This window comes from Geotrypetes seraphini, chromosome 3, assembly GCF_902459505.1.
Source record: "Geotrypetes seraphini chromosome 3, aGeoSer1.1, whole genome shotgun sequence".
Classification (NCBI taxonomy): Eukaryota; Metazoa; Chordata; class Amphibia; order Gymnophiona; family Dermophiidae; genus Geotrypetes; species Geotrypetes seraphini.
In genome coordinates this window covers 28,818,150-28,843,817 of record NC_047086.1, presented here as the reverse complement: position 1 = coordinate 28,843,817, position 25,668 = coordinate 28,818,150, and the positions used below count along the sequence as shown (strand labels likewise).

General features: G+C 41.8%; 1 protein-coding gene across 17 annotated transcripts in view; it reads right to left on the bottom strand.

Moving 5' to 3' along the window:
* Positions 1-25,668, bottom strand: part of ANKRD6 (ankyrin repeat domain 6) — a 224,114-nt gene that overhangs the window by 14,188 nt on the left and 184,258 nt on the right. For 16 of the 17 annotated variants that reach the window (XM_033936181.1, XM_033936183.1, XM_033936175.1 and 13 more), the window contains 7 exons: positions 24,502-24,600; positions 20,336-20,413; positions 17,754-17,858; positions 13,812-13,946; positions 13,063-13,245; positions 10,813-10,965; positions 1,985-2,098 (listed from right to left, as the gene is read on the bottom strand). In XM_033936181.1, the coding sequence (XP_033792072.1) occupies positions 1,985-2,098; positions 10,813-10,965; positions 13,063-13,245; positions 13,812-13,946; positions 17,754-17,858; positions 20,336-20,413; positions 24,502-24,600 (867 nt within the window). The remainder of the gene's footprint in view (positions 1-1,984; positions 2,099-10,812; positions 10,966-13,062; positions 13,246-13,811; positions 13,947-17,753; positions 17,859-20,335; positions 20,414-24,501; positions 24,601-25,668) is intronic. The other variant, XM_033936191.1, reaches the window with a different exon arrangement.

Below are 25,668 nucleotides of genomic sequence, written 5' to 3'. Positions count from 1 at the left end.
AGCTCTGGGAAGTCTGTAAGGAACATTCTGCTGATAGGTAGCTTTTGTGGAGAAATGTTTTCAATTTTTTTCTACATCTCAGATACTAGGTTCAAATCTAGTGTATCTGACTCCTTGTGGTGAGGGGAGAATCATCTTGGAGGTGCTGAAGATTCTAGCATATGTGAACTGGAGCTTGGAGAAGTATGCAGGACATTTTGAAGTAGAGTCTGGATGCTATATGCAATTCAACGCAGAACTACTCATAAAATTCGCACTTAGCATGCATCATCCCAGCAACTAAATTTTGGTGCGCTTTCTCTACCCTATGTTTTCTGAAAAGTATTTTTAATGGATTAAGCCCTTCGAGGTCAATATTCAAAGGATTAGTACTCCTAACTTAGGCCCCCTTTTATGAAACCGCATTAGGCTTTTTTAGCGCTGGCCACGGTGGTATTAGCTCCGATGCTCATAGGAATCAAACAAACAAACTGAGACAAGTGTGGTGAAACCAGTTAAACTGATATCATTAATAAAGGGAACTGTAGATTTCAAACACCCATCACTGGTTGGTTTTTCAATGGGGTATGAATATCATCACAAGTCTTGAGCCATTTCACCAATTAAATTCTCTAAAGTTTCCGTTGTAGTTAACCAGCTGTGAACTAACTACACCAGAAGCTTTAGATAATTCAAGCAGGCAGTTGTTTTGTACAGGCAAATATAGCCGCTGAAATAGATAAACCAGGCTGCAAAAGTCTTTGAACCCCTGAGGAAGCTACAATTGGTGAAAAGGCTGAGCTCCCGTTGGGTCAAGCTAAGTACTTTTGCTACATTATAGTCTGGGTTTCTGTAATTTTCAGCATTTTTTTGTAAATATCAATAGCCTGTTTAGGAGTTCTGTAGACTTGTGATGATATTCATACCCCATTGAAACACCAATTAGTGATAGGTGCTTGGGTGTTCGAAGTCTACAGTTCCCTTTATTAATGATATCAGTGTAACTGGTTTCACCACACTCGTCTCAGTTTGTATGTTTGATTCAGTGCTGTTTTAATTCCTCCATTTTCTGACCATGGTCCAAAGGCTGCTGTAATGACCACAATATGAGTACAAAAGAACCTTGGAAAATGCCCATAATTAGGGCATATAAGAGCCACAAAATTATAACCATACCATAGAACTTGTGTTACTTCCAAATATAAGACAATTTTTATTTTCCCCCTGCAAATTAATCTTCCTGTTTTCCTTAATTAAAGTATCAAAAGTGAATCAATGTTTTTACTCTACCAAAAAAGTACAAAAACTAGGGGACACTTAATGAAGTTACAGGAAAATACTTTTAAAACCACATATTTTTTTCACCCAGAAAATAGTTAAGCTCTGGAACGCATTGCCAGAGGTTGTAGTAAAAGCAATTAACGTAGATGGGTTTTAAAAAAGATTTGGATAGGTTCCTGGAGGAAAGGTCCATAGTCTGCTATTGAAACAGACATGGGGGGAAGCCACTGCTTGCCCTGGGATTGGTAGCATGGGATGTTGCTACTATTTGGGTTTTTACTAGATACTTGTGATCTGGATTAACCCCTGTGGAAACAGGGATACTGGGCTAGACGGACATTTGGACTGACCCAGTATGGCTATTCTTTTGTTCTTATGGGAGCGGGGAAGGAGATGGGACTTGATATATTGTCTTTCTGTGGTTACAATCAAAGCAGTTTACATAGTATATACAGTTACTTATTTTGTACCTGGGGGCAAATGGAGGTTTAAATGACTTGCCCCAAGTTGCAATGGGAATTGAACCCAGGCCACTGCACAAACCACTAGGCTTATGTATTCCTTCCTAAAAGGCAATTTCTCATTCCATCTAGCGGACACAAGGTTGATGAGGTTAAAGGTTTGTGTCCACTTCCCTCCCTATCAGTTACTCTTTTCACCTCAGCACAAGCAAGGGAGCATTGCTGATCAGCACATGAAGCCACATGTCAGATTTTCCACCCACCTGTCGTTTGTCTCCCTCGTTTTTCTCCAACTCGGCATGCTGCTGAAGGCGGGCAAGGCACTCGCTCCTCTCGGCAGACACCCTTTCCAGCATCAGCCTGTCCAACACACGCAACTGTGCAAGAAGGGAGGCCGGGCTATAGGTATCATTCTAAAATGTCACGTGCCGTTAATCACAGAAGCCAACCAGGATTGTGTCAACTAATTTTAGCCAAAATTAATTATCAGTGGCTAGATTAACAATGTTTAAGTCTCTAACACTCCGGGGTGGTGGTTCTCTTTAAAGAATGGAACTGCATAATCGTATCTCTCATACAAATAACACCGCCCTCCCACCCCCACCTGCAAAATAAACAACCAGGTCATGCAAAAATTACTACTACTACTTATAAAGAATTAGGGAATTACTTACTGTAGAAATGATTAAAACAGACATGGGTACTGACACAAGTGAATAGGAGTTAAATGTTAAAAGCAGCCTCAAAAAGGTGGACTTTTAGCCTAGATGTAAATATGGCCAGCGACAGAACTTGATGTATTAACTCAGTCTATTCCAGGCACACGGTGCAGCAAGAAAAAGAAAGAGTTTGGGGTTGGCAGTGGAGGAGAAGGGTACTAAACTAAACTAAACTAAATCTTGGGTTTATATACCGCATCATCTCCACAGGTGGAGCTCGACACGGTTTACATGGTTAGGGAAGCAAGGAACTCCAGTGGGTTTATAGAAGTAAGTAAGAGAGAGGTTAGGTGTGATAATAATAGGGAGGGACGGGTTACGTTTTGGAGAAGAGCCAAGTCTTCAGAAGCTTACGGAATGGTAGAAGGGGGCTCAAGTTGCGGAGAGGGGAAGGGAGACTGTTCCAGAGCTGAGCGATTCTGAAGTGGAGGGAGGACCCGAGTTTACCGACGAGGGAGATACCCTTTGAGGAGGGGAAGGATAGTTTTGATTTTTGCGTGGATCTGGTGGAGAATGGATTTGGGGAATTCCAGGATAGAGGAATAAGAGGTGGAAGGATGCCGTGGAGCATCTTGAAGGTTAAGCAGGCACATTTAAAATGGATCCTGGAGATGACAGGAAGCCAGTGCAGCTTGACAGGAGCGGAGAGACATGGTCAAATTTGCTTTTTGAGAAGATGAGTTTGGCCGCGGTGTTCTGGATTAGTTGGAGTCTGTGGAGGCTTTTCTTTGTTAAGCTAAGGTAAATGGAATTGCAATAGTCCAATCTGGAGAGGATGATGGACTGTACGAGCACGGCAATGAGAGATTCACCTGATGAACAGAGTTCTTGAGGAGAGTAGGCAGGGCCAGTGTTTGGTTTTTTTTTTGGGGGGGGAGCAAACAAGGCAACTGCCCTGGGTTCCAAGGCTCTGCCCCCCCCCCCCCTCCATGAGTTGACATGTCCACCCCCTTCTATCCGATATTGCCCTTACCTTCAGTATTGCTGCCAAATCCATGTTTTATTGCAGGGGACTGCCAGCCATGGCAGCGATTCTGAAACGCTGTCTGTGGCCTCTCTCTGTGCTTTCCTTCTGTCGCTCTCCACTCAAGCGGGAACAGGAAGTTGTGTCATTGGGGATGAACCATGGCAGAAGGAAAGCATGGAGAAGGGTTGCCCCTGCAACAAAAAATGGATTTGTCAGCAAGACCGGAGAGGGCAAAATCCACCAAGACCCCCAAGTCCTTTTCAAGGTTGCCTTCCCCCAATACCATCCCTCCCCCCATCGTGTATTTGTACATCGGGTTTCCTTTCCCTATGTGCAAGACCTTACATTTCTCTAAATTGAAGCTCATCTGCCATCTATTTGCCCAATCATTCAGCTTGTTCAGATCCCTTTGCAGTTCTTTACATTCCTCAACAGTTCTAGCCCTACTAGAGAGTTTCGTGTCATCTGCGAATTTTATAACTTCACACTTCGTCCCTGTTTCCAGGTCATTAATAAATATATTGAACAGCAGCGGTCCCAGCACTGACCCCTGCAGGACGCCACTCGTGACCCCTTTCCAGTCAGAGTAGTGTCCCTTTACTTCTACCCTCTGCTTCCTGTCTGCCAGCCAATTTCTGATCCATCTATGCACGTCCCCTTCCACTCCGTGGTTCCACAGTTTCCTTAGTAGGCGCTCGTGGGGTACCTTGTCGAAGGCTTTTTGGAAGTCCAGATATATGATGTCTATGGGGTCACCTTTGTCCAATTGTTTGTTTATCCCCTCAAAGAAGTGCAGTAGGTTTATTTGGCATGATCTTCCTTTACAGAAACCATGCTGGCTGGTTCTCATCAGATTATTTCTTTCTATATGCTCATTGATACTGTCCTTGATTAATGATTCGGCCATCTTCCATGGAACTGAGGTTAAGCTCACCGGGCTGTAGTTCCCTGGGTCACCTCTGGATCCTTTTTTGAAGATGGGTGTAACATTCGCTATCTTCCAGTCCTCCAGGACTACCCCTGTTTGCAAAGATAGGTTGCATATCTGCTGTAGGAACTCCGCTATTTCATCTCTGAGCTCTTTCAGTGTTCTCGGGTGGATTCCGTCTGGGCCCAGAGTCTTGTCAGATTTTAATCTATCTATCTGTTTGAGTACATCTCCGAGGCTTACCTCCATTGACGATAACTTTTCCCCTTGATCCCCCTTGAAGATTTTTTCCGGTTCCGGCATGTTGGAAGTGTCCTCTTTTGTGAAGACTGACAAGAAGAATGTGTTTAATCTGTCTGCCACCTCCTTTTCCTCCTTTACCACTTCCTTTCTGTCTCCCTCATCCAGGGGTCTCAATAAACTCGAGGATCTTGAAAATAGAGGATGCCACTCTAACATCCGTATGCGGGATCTCCCGGAACTCACTGACTACACAGTGCACTTGTGGTTCATTGTTATCCGACACGATCACAGTTGCTCCGGAATCCATTAGCCTGCAGCGAGCTCACCGAGTGTTGTCCCTGCCTCATGGAAACAAACCATGTGACATAATTGCGTGCTTTACAGATTTCAAGCTCAAAGAGGCAGTCATGCGAGCGGCGCAAAACTGGGAGAGCTTTCAGTGGGATACCCATGAGATCGAGGTGTATCATGGTGTAGCAGGAGAGCAGATCCGAAGCCATTTCTACAATATTTGAGGGAGAGGAACATTAAATATCATTGGTGTCATCCATTTGCCCTGCTTTTCTATCTGGATGGTAAGCTGTGAATGGTCTGTTTGCTGGAAGAGGCCTCCCTGATTTTTCCTGCTGAGCGGTTTGTCCTTGACTCGCAATCACTGGTCCTAATGAATATGCACAAGAGAGATTTGCATATATTGGAAGTGCCAGATATGTAAATGTGTTTCATGCAGGTTGGGAGATGTGAAGTGTGAAGGATAATGGTATGCTCCCCCCTAAGCTGCTTCAAGGAGATAACAAGTTAGTATATAGTAGCATTGATTAAAGATAAGATGTATTAAAATGATGGATGTTTATAGTTATTTTGTGATATGTTTGTATGACTGTTTAGATGACACAGAGTCCTTATAGACACAGCTCCTGAAGATGCGTAACAGCGAAAAACAGCTTGGTTATTATGTGTAGAAGAACCTTTATGAGATTATGGAACATTCAATGATCATTTAATAATAATAATAATAACTTTATTCTTCTATACCGCCACAATCTTGCGACTTCTAAGCGGTTTACAATCAAGAGTGCTGGACAATCAGCGAAATACAATAAGTAGATATTCAGAGGAAATACAGAGATCAGAGACCTCAGGAGGCAATAGTATAGAAATACAATTTGCTGAGCGAAAATGTAATATGTACATTTTAGTAGGTAATGTCTGACAGGACCTGTGGGGGATAAATAGCAACGTAAAGTTACGATAAGATGAAGATAGCAGATTATATTTATAACAGTGCTGTAAGTTCAGGTGGAATAGGGAGGGGGGAGGGAGAGGGAGCGCGGGTCAATTGTTTAGGTATTTCTGGAACAGGTATGTTTTTAGGCGTTTCCTGAATTCCCCGTATGTAGTGGGCGGAAGTAGTTGGTCTAGGTCTTTGCCCCATAGGACTGCTTGGTGAGAGAGAAGGTGTTCGTGGTGTTTTTTCATTTTGCAGCCTCTAACTGGAGGGGAAATGAGTTTTGGGTGTGTGTGTCTCTTGAGTTTGTTATTAGAAAATGCGAAAAGGTCTGTTATGTACTTGGGGGTCAGACCGTATAGTACTTTGAAGCAGAGGCAGGCAAATTTAAACCTTACTCGGGCTTCCGTTGGTAGCCAGTGCAGCTGCCGATAGTAGGGTGTCACGTGGTCGAATTTCTTCAGCCCGAAGATAAGTCTGACCGCAGCATTTTGCATTATTTGGAGACGTCTCATATTCTTTTGTGAGATTGCTAGATAGGTGATGTTGCAGTAGTCAAGCTGACTCAGTATGAGTGATTGCACTAGGATTCTGAATGTTGACGTATCTAAGTATGATTTAATGGTTCTGAGTTTCCAGAGAGTAAGGAAACTTTTTCTGAATAGGGAATCCACTTGTTCCTTCATTGTTAGGCATTGGTCTAGAATAACACCTAGTATTTTCATGGTGGGCTGAATAGGGTAGATGAGTTTATTGATGCATAGTGGGGTTTTATTGTCAAGCGGGTGAGGCGAGGCAACAAAGAATTTTGTTTTTTCTGGGTTGAGCTTGAGCTTGAAATCTGTCATCCATTATTCCATCTCATTTATGGCATCGGATGCCTTGGGAATGGTTTCCGAGATGGAGTTGGCGAATGGGATGATGATCGTAAAGTCATCTGCGTAGCTGAATAGTTTTATTCCTAGTTGGGTTAGTTTCACACCTAATGAGGACATGTAGATATTGAAAAGCAGTGGGGAAAGCGGTAATTCTTGTGGCACTCCGGATGAGTTGCTCCAGGTGTCGGAGTGTTCGTTGTTAAAGCGTACCTGGTAAGAATGGGATGTGAGGAAGCCACAAAACCAGTTTAGTACCTCAGTTCTGATACCAATGGCATCTAAGCATTGCATCATTTTCTCATGGCCTACCAAGTTGAATGCAGAGCTCATGTCGAATTGCATGATCAGGGCGTTGAGGCCTTTACTAAATAATAGGCGCAGATAGTCTAGGATGGCAGCGATTACTGTCTCCGTACTGAATAGGGTTCTAAAGCCGGATTGAGTTTCATGCAGGAGAGAGAATTGATTAAGGTAGTCCATTAGTTGGGTGTGTACTAGTCCTTCCATGATTTTTACAATGAATGGGATAGATGCTATTGGTCTGTAGTTTGTTATTAGTGCTGAGGATTCTTTTCTACTTTTTGGGATGGGGTTATTATTATGTGGCCGTTGTTAGTGAGGAAAGTCCCATTTTTTAGGTTGTGGGTTAGGTAGTGTAATAGTGAAATTTTTTTAAATTTAAGGATCAACGTGGGATCTGGAGTTAATGCACATATTGATATATCTAGCAATTTTTGGAAAAAAGAACCAATGATATATGATGAATAAGGACAACTGCAGGTTTGAGGATGTAATTAATGGTGTTTATCTTGTATGTAATTTTGTGTATATGTTTATTTAAGTAATTTTATGAAGATTGTGAAAGTATTTTCTGTAACAAGGTGGTAAACCAATAGTTTAATGAAATATTTGAATGTTAAACTGTTAGTCTTGAATATAATAGCTTCCCTATGGAGTTAGATGCATATTCACTACAGATATCCTCAAAATCTGATTGGCTGATGGTCCCCCAGGACAGGTTTAAGAACTAATGAGTTAGAACACTGGACTATGAACCAATCCCATTGATATTTCTGATCTTGGACAGGTCCCAGTCCTTCAATACCTCAAATACAAAATGGTCTTTATACTAAGCTATGGTAGTAAGTGGTCTTAGAACGCCCTTATGTGGTTATTTTCAATTTTCTCTATTAACCATTAGCACGTGAGCATTTACCAAAACCTATTTTGTAGGTGATGGTGGCTCAAGCATCAGTTGTCATGTGGTAATGTAGCTGCGCTAATTTATCAGTGCAGATATGTCCATTCTCCATCCCCCCAGACATACCCCACTCTGTGCAACAATAAAACATAGTTTTTTGCACATGGTTAATGTGTGCCAATCATAAACTTACCACAGGACACCTGAGCATGTCCCCCATAAGCATTTTAAGCTGTAGTAAGCACATATTAGCACTTACCACAGCTTAGTAAAAGGGCCCCATAAATACAATTAGATTTACTAAAAGACAAAAAATATTACCATAAACAGGGTCCTTGAAAGATGCGAGCAGTTTGATACTGCATTTTTGCTTTGTTACTGAAATAACTTTGTGTTTGACACTGGGATTTGCTGTATCTTTATACCCCATACAGCCTAAGGACGAAAACATGGTCGCATTGGGTTTTTAATACAGAATTAAAGCTTTCAAAGTGATGGCACTAATTGTACTAAGGAAAATATAAGGGGGGGCCCCATAACCAATATGTATTAAATACAATTTTAGTTAAGACCTTAAATGACACTAATATTATATAAAAAGATGTAGTTGAATAATAGAAATGCTTCAGAGATTGTGACACAACATAGTATAGATAGCACAGCATGCAGAGTACATATTTTTCTGTTGTAGAACACAATATTTTGGTTTAATGTCTGGAACAAGATGCTGAAGTCATAACATAATTGTTCCCTGAAAATAAGCTAAGAGTCACACTAACATATTTGTCATTTGTAGAGTTAGGGGAAATCATATGACTGTAGCCATGTGATTGTAGCCTACAGAAGTGTATTGTCTAGCAAATGAGAGTTTTTGTAAACTAGATGTTTGCAATGGAAGAGAGCATGTGATGAGTTAAGTCATTACTTGTTGCTAAGGAAAAGTACTGATGAAGTATGATCAACCAGAAACCATGTGACTTGAATAGAACCAATAAAATATTGTTGAAGTATGCAATTTGTAAATGGATTGTAATTGGAAGATGTACCAACTATGTATGTTTAATAATTAATTGATTAATGATGTCATTGTCCCAATAAAATGGCCAGTCACTTGTCTTAGGGAAGCCTTTCTGATGTCCTATTCATTAGAGGATTACATTACATTACATTAGAGACTTCTATTCCGCCTGTACCTTGCAGTTCTAAGCGGATTACAATTGAAGATGGCTGGACATTTCCAGGAAGTTACAAATTTTAGGGAAAGATACATAGAGGGTAAGAGATGGGGTTAGATACATAGTGGAGGCTAAGAGGGTAAATTTAAGGAAGGGGGAACATTTGAGGAAACTTGTTGGGAGGGAGGAGATTAGGGTTGGTTATGTGGTGGAGTATGCAGGGAAGGGGATGTTACGGAGGACAGGATAGTTTCTTTGAATAACAGAGTTTTGATTTCTTTTCAAAAAGATTTAAAGTCACATGTGGTTGTCAACAGAATAGAGATGGAGGGGTCTAGGATGCAGAAACACTTCTCAAGGCCTTGAATATTAACTACACTTTTGTGTTAGATTTCTTTGATCTCCTCTGAGATAGAATTAAGAGCTGGGGGGGGAACCTGTCCACATAGTTATTTTGACCAAACACAAGGACCCTATTTATCTGTGGTAATATTGCTCTCTGTCTTCCAAAATTCTTTATTAACAAGCCTCTGTTACTTTCGGCTTTAACAATTGTTGTATAATGCAGGTCCCATTTTATGAAATGGGACCTATTTACCAAGTAGGTATATAACTTTCAAGTTGACAGTCGTAAATCTAGCTCTAGAGAAACTATTTGAAAGAGAAACCACTTGTGCTGCAATGTAACTTGCACCGAGCTCAGATTTAGAAGAGGTGACTCATAAAATCTATAATCCAAATTCAAACCTCTTCCAAACAGGTTACAACCATGGTATCTCTGTATTTGCCGACATGAATTTTAATGCAGTTGATTTCTCTAGGTTGATGAGCATTGATATTAATTCCTGAATTGGTGAAGGGTATGAACATATAGTTCAGTATCCCACCAACATTTTGGCGCGGCAGCACACTAAACCCAGTGCCCCAGTCAGAAGGCCTCCAGAATTGCACGGCCATCGACACGATGACCATGTGCATGAGTGACGTCATCAAGTCTATGTCCGCGCATGCGCTGAGGCCCTCCAGCCGTGACCCTGAACCTGTCACTTCGCTGGGGGTGGGGGATCCTGGAGAGGGGGAGGGGAAGGAGTTGTTGGCGCCGGCTGCCTGCTTACAGGACATGACTCTCGCATCGAGAGGCATGTCCTGTAAGCAGTCAGCCAGCGCCAGCATCTCGGGGCGCACCTGGAATCTGATGCGGCACCCAGTTTGCGATACACTGATATAGTTCAACCAGCTATCCAAAAAAATATTCAAATCCCAGCCCAAGCTATCACAAATAGACATAATTGTTGTCATCAGCAGATTGCTTTAATTTCAGATGTTTATAGAAGTGTCTGATTTCTGTTTAAAATGCAATCGGTAGCCAATTTGGGTCAGTGTCTGATTTTATTATGGGTAATGTAGTGTGGTCACCATGTCATCCACTTCAAAAACAGAAAATAAGATGATACCTTGTTGTTGAACTAACTTAATAGCTTTTGGACTCCAAAACCACCTTCAATAGGTCAAAATAAAAAAAGGTATCATTTTATTTATTTTAGTTTTCTAGCACATCCTGCCAAGGAGCCCAGAACAGGTTACAGCGATACATTCACAGGGTTTTCTTATTTCCTTTGATCTTATTATGTTACAATTATTTCCGACATGTATTTTAAAACCGTTTTCTTTTATTTCATTATTGTGTAATTCACACTGTTGTTTCCAGGATGATTTGGGCAGGAGATAGAGGATTCAGTGCTGTCTCTTTACCTGATGCTGAGTTTTGCTCTCGATCTGGCCCAGCTTTGCATTCATCTGATCCTGTACTGAACCAAACTCGGCCTTAATCTCTTCCTTGGTGGCCTCCAGCTGATTCTCCAATTTATTAAGCAGTGGCTCGCAGCGACATCCATTGATTGGGGCCTGGAGGCAAAATAGAGCCAAGGACACAAAAAGAGCATCTGTACTTTGTTTTCCTAGATTGTTAAAATTACATAAGCATATTTGCTATCAACCACCAGCTGAAGACAAGAGTAATTTTGAATTAGGGGAAACCACCTTATAAAAAAGCACACAACCTCCCAAAATGCCTCACGTTTACGTCACTATTCTTAATACCCGCTCAAGATTAACCCCAGGAGTAGCTGCAAACTCCTGTGAAGCACTGCCCAGGCTGCATCTGCAGTGACCCTACACTAGCAATTATCTGTTCACCAACTGGTTTCCTGCTTCCATTTTATTTATTCATTCAATTTTCTGTACTGTTTACATGAATTTACATGGTTTTATGACAGGAGTTGAAGCGGGTGAACCGACGCTCAAATCCCTGAAGAAGTGTGATAGCGAAACACGGAGCCCTGTTGGATTATGTGGAAGCGGGCTAGTGGTTGTATTGAAGTAGCTGCTATGCTCTGAGCTGATCCCCTATGGAGCCGGTCTTTTCCTGCTTTCAAGCCCCATGATTTCATTTAAATCTACTGAGAAGATATTGTGAAGACAGCATTTTTCAGATAAGTGACTTCATTGTAAAGATTGATAAGATTGACATTATAATTGAAACTGACTGTGATTTTTTGGAAAGTGATTTTGAAATTTGTGTCTTCATTCTTTTGGGAGTTTTTTGACCAAGGATGTGTCTGCTGGTTTCAAGTCCTATTTTAAACCAGCTTGTCTATGTGGGTAGCTGTTTTGAGAGCCCCTATTGGACACTGAGGTCTTTTCTCCCTTTTAGAGAAGATCTGATACGAAATCTTGAGCACATTGAGGGGGTGTTCTCTTTGATACTGATTTACATGAATTTGTTCAGGAACTTGAACATAATTCCCTGTCTGTCCCAGTGGGTTCACAATCTATCTAATGTACCTGGGGCAATGGGGGGGGAGCAGGTGACCTGCCCGGGGTCACAAGGAGCAGCACAACCTCAGGGTGCCGAAGCTGTAGCTCCAACCAAGGTGCTGCATGCTCAGACATACGTAGTATGATAAAAGATAGCATGACAAACAGATAAGATGGTAAAACATAACACGATATAGTAAGACAGCATGGCAAATAAAGTTTGACAAAACTTAGCACAACAAACAGTAAATAGAAAATGGCATGACTTGGCAAAATGGTAAGGCAAGCTTGCATGACAAAACAAAACCTTGCAGCAAACATGGCACGAGAGACTGTAGCATGGCAGACAGTGTGGCAGACGCAGTATGGTAAATATGGCATATAGTGTAGAATAGGAAAACAGTGGTGAACAGTATGTGTGGGGGGAGTGTGTGGCGCAGTGGCTGAAGCTACAGCCTCAGCACCCTGAGGTTGTGGGATCAAACTCACTCTGCTCCCTGTGACCCTGGGCAAGTCACTTAATCCCCCCATTGCCCCAGGATCACAAGAAGCTGCAGTGGAATTGAACCCAATCCCCAGGATCAAACCCATTGCACTAACCATTAGGCTACTCCTCCACCCCTGAGTGTTCTGGCAATATGCATGCATTGTGCATAATATAGGGGCGGGGATTTACATCAGGTTTCAGTTGGTGTAAATCCTTGGGCCTAAAAATTAGGCCCTGATCCTGGCACTGTCATTAAGCGTTATTTTAAAATCAGCCCCCAACTCGGAGCACCACTGCTAAAGTAGCATGTGTCACTCTTGGGGGGTTTTGCACCACTCGTAGAATTTTGGCCTTTGTTTGCAAGTTTACATTGCAGGCCATGGTAATCAGATAGATTGTGAGCCCACCAGGACAGATGCGGAAAAATGCATGAGCTCCCCTGGGTGAATAGTATAGAAAATTGATTGAATGAATGAATAAATAATCCTTGCCAAGGAACAAACCACCATAAAATTGACCTGTGAGGATTGGAGAGTGGATAGGCATGATGTGCAAACACCAGAATATTAAACCAAGTCCTATTGCCAATGAGGAGACTCAAGGAAGCCATAAACCCAGAGGAGTGACAATGTACAGAGAATCAGTTTTGCAGGCAGGACCCCTCACAAATCTACCGTAACCTGATAATGCTGAGTTACCTGCATTACTTTACCATCTTTTCCCCTGTACAGGGTATACAGCTGGTAGGCTCTCATTTCATGTGGAGGGGTTGGAGATGGACAGCGATGCTTACTCCTCTTCTTGTGATTTTGGGAACTTTGCTGAGTGCCAGGATAAGCCTGTTGATCTGCTGGAGACGTAGGGTCCGAGAACGCTGCATGCTGAAAGCAAAAAAAAAAAGCCATGTAAAAATTCTCATTAAAATGGTCAACAGTCACGGCCACTTTACTCTGGTGTTTGCAGTAAATTCTGGGCAAATAATTCTGCCATTTTAATCCTCCTAAACACCTGTTTGTTTAGCAGGTTTCTTTTCGCCATCTTCTGAAACATCCCCTCTCATTTCCTTTCCAATTCATTTTAGTCATGTGAAGCACGGGCTTTGCTGTACTTTTACTGCCAAAATGATACCACTGCAGAGATAAGGACACAAGCTAATCTAATCAGAATTTCTGAACTGCAGACGCGAGAGAGACACGGATTTATTTTCATTTATTTAACATTTGTTATACCACAATTTCTGTACCTGACAGGTCTAAGCAGTTTACAATCTAAAGCATATCAATGTGAAGAAGCAGCCTAATGGTTAAAGCACTAGGCTCGAATTCCTCGTGAACTCTGGCAAGGTACAAACTTAGACTGTTAAGTCCTCTGGGGACAAAAAAAAAAAAAAAATATCAACTGTACCTAAATGCATGGGCTAAATCCCAAATCCTTCTCCTTCCCTTACCTTTTCTTTATGTTTTTTTTTCCTGTTCTTCAGCTTGGCGTCTGGAGACGTTGAGCGAGGCTCATCTTTCAGCTCACCTTTCTTGCGCGGTGCATTCTCACTGCTCTGAGTTTCATCCGCTGCTGAAACACTCCCCTAAGGCCCATCAAAAGTGTAAAATAAATACAAAGAGCTCAAATGTTTTCCTCAGCTAGCTCGTTATCACCTTCTCTAAGTTCTTCCTTTTACTAAATAATATCTTATTTAAAAATGTTGCTATAGGTTAAATGTTGCATGTGACCCGTTCTCGCCAGTCTCTGAGAACTCCTTGGCTTCATGCCTTAACCATATCCCTTAATTCTATTGGTAATCTCCAAGAACCCTAGTCATCATGGGTAAACTGTTGCACCCCTCCCTGAGGAAAGAAACAAAATCTCCAGCTTCACTCAAAAAGAAAACCCCTTCAAAGCCTCTTTCTTCCTCTCCTGCTCCTAGAATTTGCATTATTCTTTTACTTGTCAATTAATCAATCAATATCCATCTGCACAAGTCTTTTCATGTTTCTACTCTAATGGTTTCATCTATCTGTACTAAACTCCTTTTGGCTTACTAAGAACGCCATCTGTTTTGCAAAATGAAATATGATTGAAGAATGAGGGACTACATTTATGGCTACAAGAAGACATGTTATGAACGCTGATGTTTAATCGCTGCTAATCGTTTTATGTTCTTATGTTTTTTATATTGTATTTTTGTAATGACATTTATTTTGTTTGTTCATTTGTACTTCGCATTGTATAAGGCAGTAGTCTCAAACTCAAACCCTTTGCAGGGCCATATTTTGGATTTGTAGGTACTTGGAGGGCCTCTGAAAAAATAGTTCATGTGTTATTAAAGAATTGATAATTTTGCATGAGGTAAAACTTTATAGTTTATAAATCTTTCTTTTTGGCTAAGTCTTAATAATAATATTGTTATTTATAGCTAAAGAGACATATGATCAAGAAACTGTTTTATTTTACTTTTGTGATTATGATAGACATACTGAGGGCCTCAAAATAGTACCTGGCGGGCCGCATGTGGCCCCCGGGCCACGTGTTTGAGACCACTGGTATAAGGTGAATAATAAATAAGCACACAATACAATACAAGATTCCTCTTTGGTTTACTTTACTGTTGAATAGTTTCTTGGGATACATATTGGCAATAGGATTGATTTATTTAGTATTTATATACCACATATAGCCTACGTGGTTTACATTCAGGTACTCAAGCATTTTTCCCTGTCTGCCCCGGTGGGCTCACTATCTATCTAATGTACCAGGGGCAATGGGGGGATTAAGTGACTTGTCCAAGGTCACAAGGAGCAGCAAGGGATTTGAACCCTCAACCTCCGGGTGCTGAGGCTGTAGCTCTAACCACTGTTAAGTGCCCTGCTATAAAAATTACCCTCTGAGGGCCAGTTTCTGCAAACGGCGCCATTATTGGCGGCTGCCTACAAAATGACCGCTGATCGTGTGTCAATCACACAACGGTGCTGTTTGGAGAATCGCGACTCCGTGAAAGGTAGGTGCCAGAAATGTAGGCCAGGGTTTAAAGGCCCACATTTCCGGTGCCTTAACTTCCACAAGAATCGCATCTACGGAGGTGCTTAAGGGTGCCTAAGGCCATTCCCAGCATTTGCCATGCCTACAGTGGTCCTTAGGCGCCTCTTTAGTCTCGACAAAGGCGCCATTTTTGGAGACGCCTAAGGACGCCTCAATTTTTTTAATGTTTTAATTGGTTTGTAATCGTCGCAGTCAATTACAAATTGATTACGTTAGGTGTCGGTAGGGCTCCTGCCGCTGCCGTTTTGAGAAGTTGCTCCTTAATGTTTAGTGTCAGTGGCACATTTTCTCTTGGATTCTATATATGGTGCTTAAAATTCTGTGCACAATGTAATTGGACAATGAACTAATTAGCACAGATTACTCTTATTATTAGTGCTAATTAGCAACAATTAGAATTTACGCATGCATCTTACTGCGCACATGTGAAGAGGGGTGATGACCACGTTAAGGTCATGTGTGTTACTACTTATCATTTCTATAGTGCTGCTACTTTCTCTGTCCCTAGTGTGCTCTAGAGAGCTGCACGGGAACAGGGACGACGGGAATCCCTTCAGGTCACGGGGATCCCATGGGGACGCCCCCTAGGGTCGCGGGGATCCCATGGGGACGTCTCCGAGGGTCGCGGGGATCCTGTGGGGCTGGATGTACTCAGCCGCGAGGCTCGTCTTCTCCCTACCTGCCCTGCCGTAGCACACAGCCGAACGGAAGTCTTCCCGATGTCAGCGCTGGGATTTCTGTCCCTGCGTAACTCTCTAGTGTGCTCACAATCTGTTTTTGTACCTGGGGCAATGAAGAGTTAAATGACTTGCCCAGGTTCACAAGAAGCAGCAGTGGAATTGAACCCATTCCCCAGGATCGAAACCCATTGCATTAACCATAAGGCTACTCCTCCACCCTTGAGTGTTCTGGGAATTTGCACGCACTGTTACAGAATATGCCTGATCTGTGCATAATATAGGGGCGGGGATTTACATCAGGTTTCTGTTGGTGTAAATCCTTGCGCCTAAAAATTAGGCACTGATTCTGGCACTGCCATTAAGTGTTATTTTATAATCAACCCCCAACTCGGAGCACCACTGATAAAGTAGCATGTGTCACGCTTGGATTTTTTTGCACCACTCGTAGAAATTTGGCCTTTGTTTGCAAGTTTACATTTGCTACAGGTATACAAGTCCCTTTCCCTTCTGTGACTCATTTCTATGTTCTCTACAGAACCAGCACCTCTCCTGTGTCCCTATCCCTCCCCATATCTAGCTTCCCTTCATCCTGCACCCCCCAACTCTCTTTGTTCCATATCTCTCTCTCCCTTTCACTCCCCCAGCCCTGGTCCACCATCTCTTCCCTCTCCTTTTGCTCCCGGTCTCTCTCTGCACAACCCCACCAACCAATTTGGCATCGCTCCATCCCCGCTGCACTGCAAACCCCCCCCCCCCCACCGTGATTAGAAGTCTGTCATATTTCCTTTTCTGTTCCCCTCCCTTCTGCCCATGGCTTTGTGGGTCCAGCATCACTTCAGCTTCCTCTGCTTTTAGTCCTCCACATGTGGCAGAGAAAGGGCTGAAACCTATCTCTCTAGCCAGTGGGGCCTTTCCAGTGTGCGCCCCACCTCTCTGATGCAACTTCCTGTGGGCAGGATGCACAAAAGAAAGACCTCGCTGGTCAGAGAAGTAGGTTTCTGTGCTCTCTCTGCCCCATGCAGAGGAGCAACGATGGGGTAAGAGCTGGTGTGATATTAGACCCAGGTGTGATGCAACCTCAGGTGACTCCTAACATTCGGTGGCCCTGGTCATTTTTCCAGGCTCACTCAATAGTAGCTATGTTCTTGTGAGCACAGAAACCCTGTTGTCAACTGCTAGGAGCTAAGAAGATTCAAAGGGCCGAATCTTTGCCCCCAAATTTATATACTAACCTACTGAGGAGAGAAGGGTTCCGGAGAATAAAGAGCAGCAAAGAAGACACCATCTTAATCGGTAAGGAACTGTTTAAACTGATACCACTGTTTGGCCACCATCGGACTGAAAGATAGGGGCATGCATAACACTACGTTGAACACCAAAGTTAAGTTCTACTTTTGATGTGACAATCAAATTTGAAAAATTTTGAAAAAGTTAACATTTGTATTATTGCCACGATTTTTGTGTTTTGGGGTGGCAGAAGATTTTTATACCTACGACTGAATATATCATCAGCACTGAGTGGGGTGCTATTTGAGGTTCTATGGCTTTTCCTTCTGTCTGTCCCCCTAATTGTTTGGGTGATTTGAAGTAGCCTGTGGCACAAAATTAGTAAAAGTGTAGTGTTCTATTGCTATTTGAACTTCACTCCTCACAATATTTTGGTTTGTATTTGTTACCTTGCTCTGTACCACTTCTTCCCTTGGTACTGACTGAGCTCGCCTTTCTTCTTTAAGCTTCTCTCTCTTCTTCCTCAGGCTCCTTCCACGGCGAAAGTGCAAAACCTAGAGAGAGGGCAACATTTCCAGTAAAGTTACTGGTCTACATTCATGGCCAATATCAATCATAGCTTTTCAACTCCTCCTCCTCCATGGTCTCTACTGCCCCCTTCAGTTTGTACCAAAGCTGGCGACATCCCTACAGAAGAAGATAGAAGTTCCCCCAAAGCAGGTGTCTGATCTTCTCAGATGAAGTTAAAACAGTAATATAGTTAAAACATTAACAAGCCTCTGAGAGGAATAATGAATTCAAGAAATACAAGTTAAGCAAAAAATAAACAGCCTGAGCATTTATGGAGCTCAACCATTCCTCCCTTGTAATCCTATATACACTCTCTTCCTAATCCAATAATGACTGACAGCGAAATCCTACCCAAGCTGATCATTAAACTTCAGTGGGCCAGGGCGGTACATGTACAGTAGCTGGGTCTCTGGCCATGGTTGGATCAGGGTATCTAGCCCTACACATCCAGGTTCAAATCTTCAGTTGAAGAATCAAGTTGTCTTTTTGCTCCTTGCTGTAACCATGAGTTCGAACGTTGGATAATCTCATCGTCTCACAATGGCCTGGAATGCTTTCAGGGATGACTACTCTCCCGGATCTGTCTGTCTGCTGAGATAATCTGCTTGAACATTGTCCATCCCAACCAGAGATCGCCTGCAGGTGAGTTTCTGCCCAACAGAACAATGCTTTCGCCTCCTGCTGGAGTGGAGCATTCTTGGTGCCTCCCTGCCTTTGACATAGGCCACTGCAGTGGCATTGTTGGACAAGACTCTGACTGCTTTGCCCACCACACCTTACTTTTCAATCCTGGTGGTGATCAAAAATTGCTGCCGTGAGTTTCCGCTGCAATCTCATGAGACCACAGGAACTCACAGCAGCCATTTTTTGATGCAGCTCTACACAGGACAAGAGCGTAGGAAGATCGCTCCTGTCCCACTTCACCGCTAGACCACCAGGATTGAAAAGTATGGTGTGGAGAGATCTGGGAGGAGACTCGCAAATAACCAAAGTCACAAGTGCCAATCCTGCGAATATGGAGTACACAGAAAGAAGAGAAGAAAAAAAAAAAGATGCGAGGATACCATGCATTTTAAGATATTCTGGATGATCAACCCAGTTTTGCTTCTGTTATCATGAAACACTTGCCAGTTCTAACAGTCCATGAACAGTTTCAGGTACCCAGGGTCTCATTTCTTATGCTTGCAACAGCAATTTGGCAGGTAAGCTCTGCAAATCAGATGTCTGGACAGTGCAAGAAAAGCATATTTTGGGGCATTGGAAATGTGGCGAGTGCTCTATTTGTGCAATTACAATAGAAGGTACATGCTATAATGTTGAGATGCTCTACTGATTGTAATTCAAAAAATGTGGCTTATGTTATCAAATGCCCATGTAGATTATTATATATAGGATAGACTTCCCATTTCTTCAAAACACAAATGATAGAGCATTGGTATTGTGTTAACAATGATAAACTGGATGCCTCTCTTGTCCAACACTGTCTAACTGCACATCGTGTTTTTGATGAATTTAGATGCGTGGTGATAGATCAGCTTACACCCTCTAAACGAGGGGGTGATATTAACAAAATGCTTCGACAATGAGAACAGCAGTGAAATTTTTGACTGAATACGGTGGAATCCTATGGATTGAATCTCTTTGTGGAGCGGAATGCTTTTTACTGAAAGATCTCTCTTTAAATTTGTGGAGAACTCTGGTGGAATCTGCAGTGGTGGCGGCTTCATAGTTGCCATCTAAGGATCTTGACCCGATGTTAAAGTTAAAATTAAAAAAAGGAAGTCAAGATTTCTCCTGGATTTATAAAGTTTCCTCCTGAAGCAATAATTTGCAATTGTGAAACAAAAGGATCTCTGTTGGAGTATTTATCTAGCTGGTAGCTATACCATCAAATTTCATAACCATCTTTTGAAAGCTTTCAGATAAGTTTTTATTTTCATATTTTGTTTGTGCACCTTTGTTTAAGTTTTTTTGGGGATTTTTTTTTTAGATTTTTGACTTCTCTATTTTTCATCTGAGGTTGTTGCAGAGCGAGTTGAACAACTATTGCTGACTTGCCCACAAGTTTGTTTGCTTTTTTTTAATAACACAGCTGTTTTTCTCCAATAATTATTTATTGAACTGGAGATTTTTCCATTTTTTAAATCTGGGATAAGATAGAACCAATGATATGAAATGTCAGTCATGATGGAATTTGCTGCATCACAATAAAGCCTATTGCAGAACTCCTGAACACCTGGAAGATTCTTTGTAGAGCTCAAACCAGAAGCCTTGGTATCCTACAAGGAGGAGCTTTGCAGTATCTGGCATTATGTATTTTATTAAACTCTTTAAGTTTTTACCAGGTTGTGTCTTAATGATACTATTTTGCACCATGCTCAATTTATTGCATACATCAGAAGCTGAACTTCCCCATTGTTGTAGAATAGGGATTCTACAAATAAGACTGGGTGACACTTACCTGTGGGGCTTTGGTGAGGAGAAGAGCTACTTCAGCACTATTGTGTTGTCTAGCTGTCTCCAGAGGCGTATGTCCTACCTACAACGCAAGATATAACAAGAACGAGTTATGTTCCTGTAGCTCTAGCAGGTACAAAAAAAATGATAGTTCAAAATTTAAAGCCAGTAAGTATGTGTGTGAAGAAAACAAATCTAAAGAAATGACTTTTTTCCAAAGTATTTTCTCTTTTACTTTTGTACTGACAATTTTTTTTTACCATTAGCTTCTTCATGACTTTTTTGAGCTTCCAGTTCAATTTGAACCTGCATCAACAAACCTTTATTTATAACTAACCAGGGAGGACATGGGGACCCACATTTCCATGGAAATGGGCCACTACCTCTTTTCGCTACTTGGGGATACAGATGACAATGGGCACGTGAAAATTATATTGGCTCAATATCGATAAATTAATTCAGGATACTAAAGCTATTTTAGCTCAATGGAAGGGCCTCCCCTTGACTGTAATAAACTTATATAGCATGATATTATTACCTGAATGGATCTATATTCTCCAATCCCTTCCTTTATGTATATCTCTTGAAAAAAGATCTAACCATCTTAAAATTCTTACTATCAAAGTTCTGTTGGTTGGGGGTTGGGGAGGGGCAGGAAACCTAAACTGCGTTGGGAGTATCTACAGAGTTCCTGGTCTCAGGGAGGGTTGGGAATCCTCAATATTAAAATTTACAACCGAGTATGTCTTCTATGCCATCTTGGGATTGGATATTGAGTGATCAATTATTAATAGATGTGGAGGGCCATTTTCGAAAAGGACATCCAAGTCTGATTTTGGCGTTTCCCGCAAGACATCCAAATTTGGAGGCTCAGAAACATCCATTTTCAAAAAGTGAACTGCTAGACATCCCCCAAAAAATTTGGGGGGAAAATCGCTTACTTGGACTTCTTGGTCAACAGGATGTTCAAAAGACATCCAATCTTAAAACATCTAATTTTATACCCCATTTTTGATCAAAGAAACATCCAAAGTGTCCAAACCCAGACCATTTGGACATGGGAGGGGTCAGCATTGTAATGCATTTGCCACATAGACATTCCAACAGAAGAGTGGGACACCTTAGAGGGCATTGGTATGAACTTCACATAAAGGGTGCCATCTCACCTTAACCCCCTTATAACTTATGGTGAGCCCCCACAAAACTTACCTGTCTACCACTCCAATATACCTTATGACTGCAAGTGGCACCTATATGACAGCAGAGTAGGGTTTTGGGGGCCTCACACTTTCCACCATAAATGTAGTGGTTAGAGTGGCTTTTGGGCCTGGCTATTTAAAACACCTGTGTGATGTTCTACTAGGCTTTCCCATAACAAGTGCTGCTGTTCTAAAGAAAGGTATGTACTATTTCATTCAGATCTTTGTGGGGTGGGTGGGGGTTAATGGACACTGGGGGTGTGTGGGGGAGTCATTACTTATTCCCTTCAGTTGTCATCTGGTAAGTTTGGGTAACTTTGTGACACATAGATTCTTCTAAAACAGGACCTAGCCCAAAACATCTAAGTTCCATATAGGATGTCCTGGGAAAGGTTCGATTATCGCCACAAGATGTCCAAGTCTAACCCACCCAAAGCCTGCCCATAACACACCTATAATGCCCCTAGACCTCTGGACGAACAGCAGGCAAAACATCTTGCTTGGCGTCCAGAAAGTCGGCTTTGAAAATCGGCATTGGACACCCGGCGATTAGGACTGCCAAGTGCCAACTTATGATGGTTTTTGGACATCTTTAGTTTTTTTATTACAATCCTCCTAGCATTAGAAAAAGATTTATTTTACTCCTGGTATCTAAGCTACCTATTGCATGCACAATATCAAAAATTGCCCAAACAGTTAAGGGTAATGTGCTTTTAGGCCTCTTTGGCTCTTGTGGAGAAAAATATTGCCTTATGGAATCAAAATCCAAACAGTGCATTATTACCAATAGTGGGGAATGCAGAATTTCTCCCTGGGGTGGATAATTTGACCTTTAAACAATGGAAAATGGGGGGTGTTCATCTGTTGGGAAAGATAAGGACAATGTTATTTTTGGAAGTTCAACAAAAATGGTCTTTAGGACCCTCTGCAAAATATGCATACTTACAGTCATCTATGTAGCGCCTCTTCCTACACAGAGTTTATCTCTTTCATTTAGAGCTCAACTTAAGACAATTTTTGGTACATAATCCATCAGAAAAAAAACATAAGAACATAAGAATAGCCTTACTGGGTCAGACCAATGGTCCTTCAAGCCCAGTAGTCCTTTCTCACAGTAGCCAATCCAGGTCACTAGTAGCTGGCCAAAACTCAAGGTGTAGCAATATTCCATGCTACCAATATAGGGCAAGCAGTGGCTTGCCCCATGACTTTCTCAATAACAGACTATGGACTTTTCCACCAGGAACTTGTCCAAACCTTTCTTAAAACCAGCTACGCTATCCACTCTTACCACATCCTCTGGTAACGCGTTCCGGAGCTTAACTATTCTCTGAGTGAAAAAAAATTTCCTCCTATTGGTTTTAAGAGCACTTCCTTGTAACTTCATCGAAGGTCCCCTAGTCTTTGTAATTTTTGACAGAGTGAAAAATCAATCCATGTACCCATTCTACTCCACTCAGGATTTTGTAGGCTTTAATCATATCTCCCCTTAGTTGTCTCTTTTCTAAGCTGAAGAGCCCTAACCATTTTAGTCTTTCCTCATATGAGAGTGTCTTACTTTCGTAAACAGTTGCAGATTAACCAACCCCAAAAGAACTATCAGGCCATATTGAGTAGCTGGAGTAGGGATTTGAGCAGATCCATCAGGCTGACTACCTTACGAGATATCACTGTGTCTATTCCTTAAGTGATTCAGGGAACTGATCTTCAGAAGTGCTATTTCAGAACCATATGCTGGGCATACTTTTCTCAAAGACAGGCATTTCATGCAGGCTGTGTCCAAACCTCATTATGCATTAAATGTAGGAAAAAGGATAATTTGTATATTCATGGGATATGGACCTGTAGGAAAATATGGACCTTCTGGGTTGAAATTAAAGACTTTTTACAGCTCTTACTGAAGCAACCACTTTCTTTCTTTGGTATTAGAGGGTATGATTTTTACTAACTGTTTTTCAACTAGATTGATTTTTTTTTCCTTTTTTGATCCCACTTACCAACCATACAATAAGAAACGGGTCTACACCATTTAACATAAGAAATAAATTAATAGTTTTCTAAAAAGTGAATATTTAAAATTTAGAATAGGAAGGAGGAGGTCATAAGGATCAATGATTGAGATGTGGAACCATACAAGTCTTGGCTGGTTTCCGAGATCCTTTTCCTCCTTTTATCACACTATGGGCTCCTTTTACTAAGCTGCTCTCTCCTGCCACCAGATTCAGCATTTCTCTCCTGTGGCCCAGCAGCTCCCTCCACCTTCTCTGATCTACCTCAGCGTCTTTACCAGCACAGCAGTGATGAGCCTCAGCTACCAGTGGCAGCCCCACAGGCTTTCCTCTGCTGTGACCTGCTCTGTTTCCTGGATGTTTCAAAGGGAAGCCTTGAGGCTGGTGCAGGCAACCAAAGTGTATTGTGCTGCGCAGGTGAAGATGTTGATGTAGGTTTGGTGGGGGGAGAGGGGCTAATGCTTCAGAGGTAAGGGACAGAGATGCAAGACCAAAGGGGCAGAGGTTTTGAAAGGTCCACCATCTTAAGTGTGAGCCCATCCAAAGTGATAGGTCTGGTTATGTCACTAGTGTAACTGCAGAATTGCCCTTCGTATGGCCAAATTCTGGGGCTATGACTGAGGGTTTCAGAAAGAGGCCTGAAGCCTGGGCTTTGGCTGAGGACTGTCATTCCAATGACTGGTCTAAATCAGGTTGGTAAGGGATAAAAAGGACAAAAGTCATCCAGAGCAGAGCATGAAGATTCAACAGGCCAGAATTCTAGCCCTAGTTCCAACTAATCTGGAAGCCCAACGACCAGAAGGTAAGTTGTCAAGCAGAAAAAAAAACAAAAAAAAGATACAAATCACTTCTTAAAAGAAACACATATCCCACCCAAAGTCTCATTTTAACAATTCCTGTCCTCGAATGCTAAATTAAAAGCAAAGGAAGGTCATAAAATGCGGCCCAAGTGCTCGGCTTACATTGTTAATGATGGTTCCGTCCGCTCCTGCTTCCAGTAACAATTTGACCACCTTTTTATGATTAAGTGCTGCAGCGACATGAAGTGAAGTATCTCCAGCCTGTGGATGTCAAGTGAGAGATTAGGTTTTCATTTACTCCACAAATCATTTGAGCTTGATTTTATTTTTCCTTACCCCAAACACAGCCCAACAAGGTTGAAAACCAAATATATACAGCGTGGGCCAAAAGTAGGTATACAGTATTTATTCATTATTTCTTTTTATTTTATAGGTGTCACAAAAAATATTTGTGTAAAGTTTTTGTATCAGTTACATTAGTTCACTTTTACTTGATTATCGTTCAGTAATGCATTGTACCTATCCAATACCTATAAAAAGGAATAGCGAATAAATACTGTATACTTATTTAAGAACAGGGGAAACCAAAAGACAGGGAAAACATTATGGCATCAGAGGAACATTCAGACATCCACTTGGAGCAATTGCCCAATGGTTAGATAACATAACATAAACTTTTATTTATATACCACTATACACCGTGAAGTTTGATGCAGTTAATGGGAGTTAACTGAAGAGATTGTACATAAGAGGTTAGTATGCAATTACAAGGAACTTAGGAATACAAACAACAAGTAACAAAGAACCATGGTAAGGTTGGAGTCGGGAACAAAGGAAGTAGGGAATACAAGGAGAACTCAAGGGATAGGCAGAGGTAGGGTCTCAGAACGGGTGTAGATACAGAGATCCGAGAGGGAGGGTGAGGTGAGGGGACAGGTAAAAGAGTAGAGAGAGTCCATAACTAGAGCATTTTTCTTCATCTGGAGATCATTGATCTATGAGCCAGAACCCTGATTCAACATCTACTACAGCTCTTCAGTATATGTTTTAATTGTGAATCCTCCAGGAATAGAAAAATATCTACTGTACCTGAATATAAACTTGGGGCTTATATAGAAGATGTGTATAAGGACATAACTGCAGTTTTAGACATCTATATCCCTGCTTTATAAAATCGGGATTTGGACATCTGTGCAATATGGATGTCTAAATTCTAGTTTTCAGACGTCCAAAACACAAATAGGGCTTCTACAATAAGGACCATTATCTTCTAATTCTCCTTTGAAACACGCCCTCAATAGGGTTGAAGTCTTGATTGAGACAAAAATA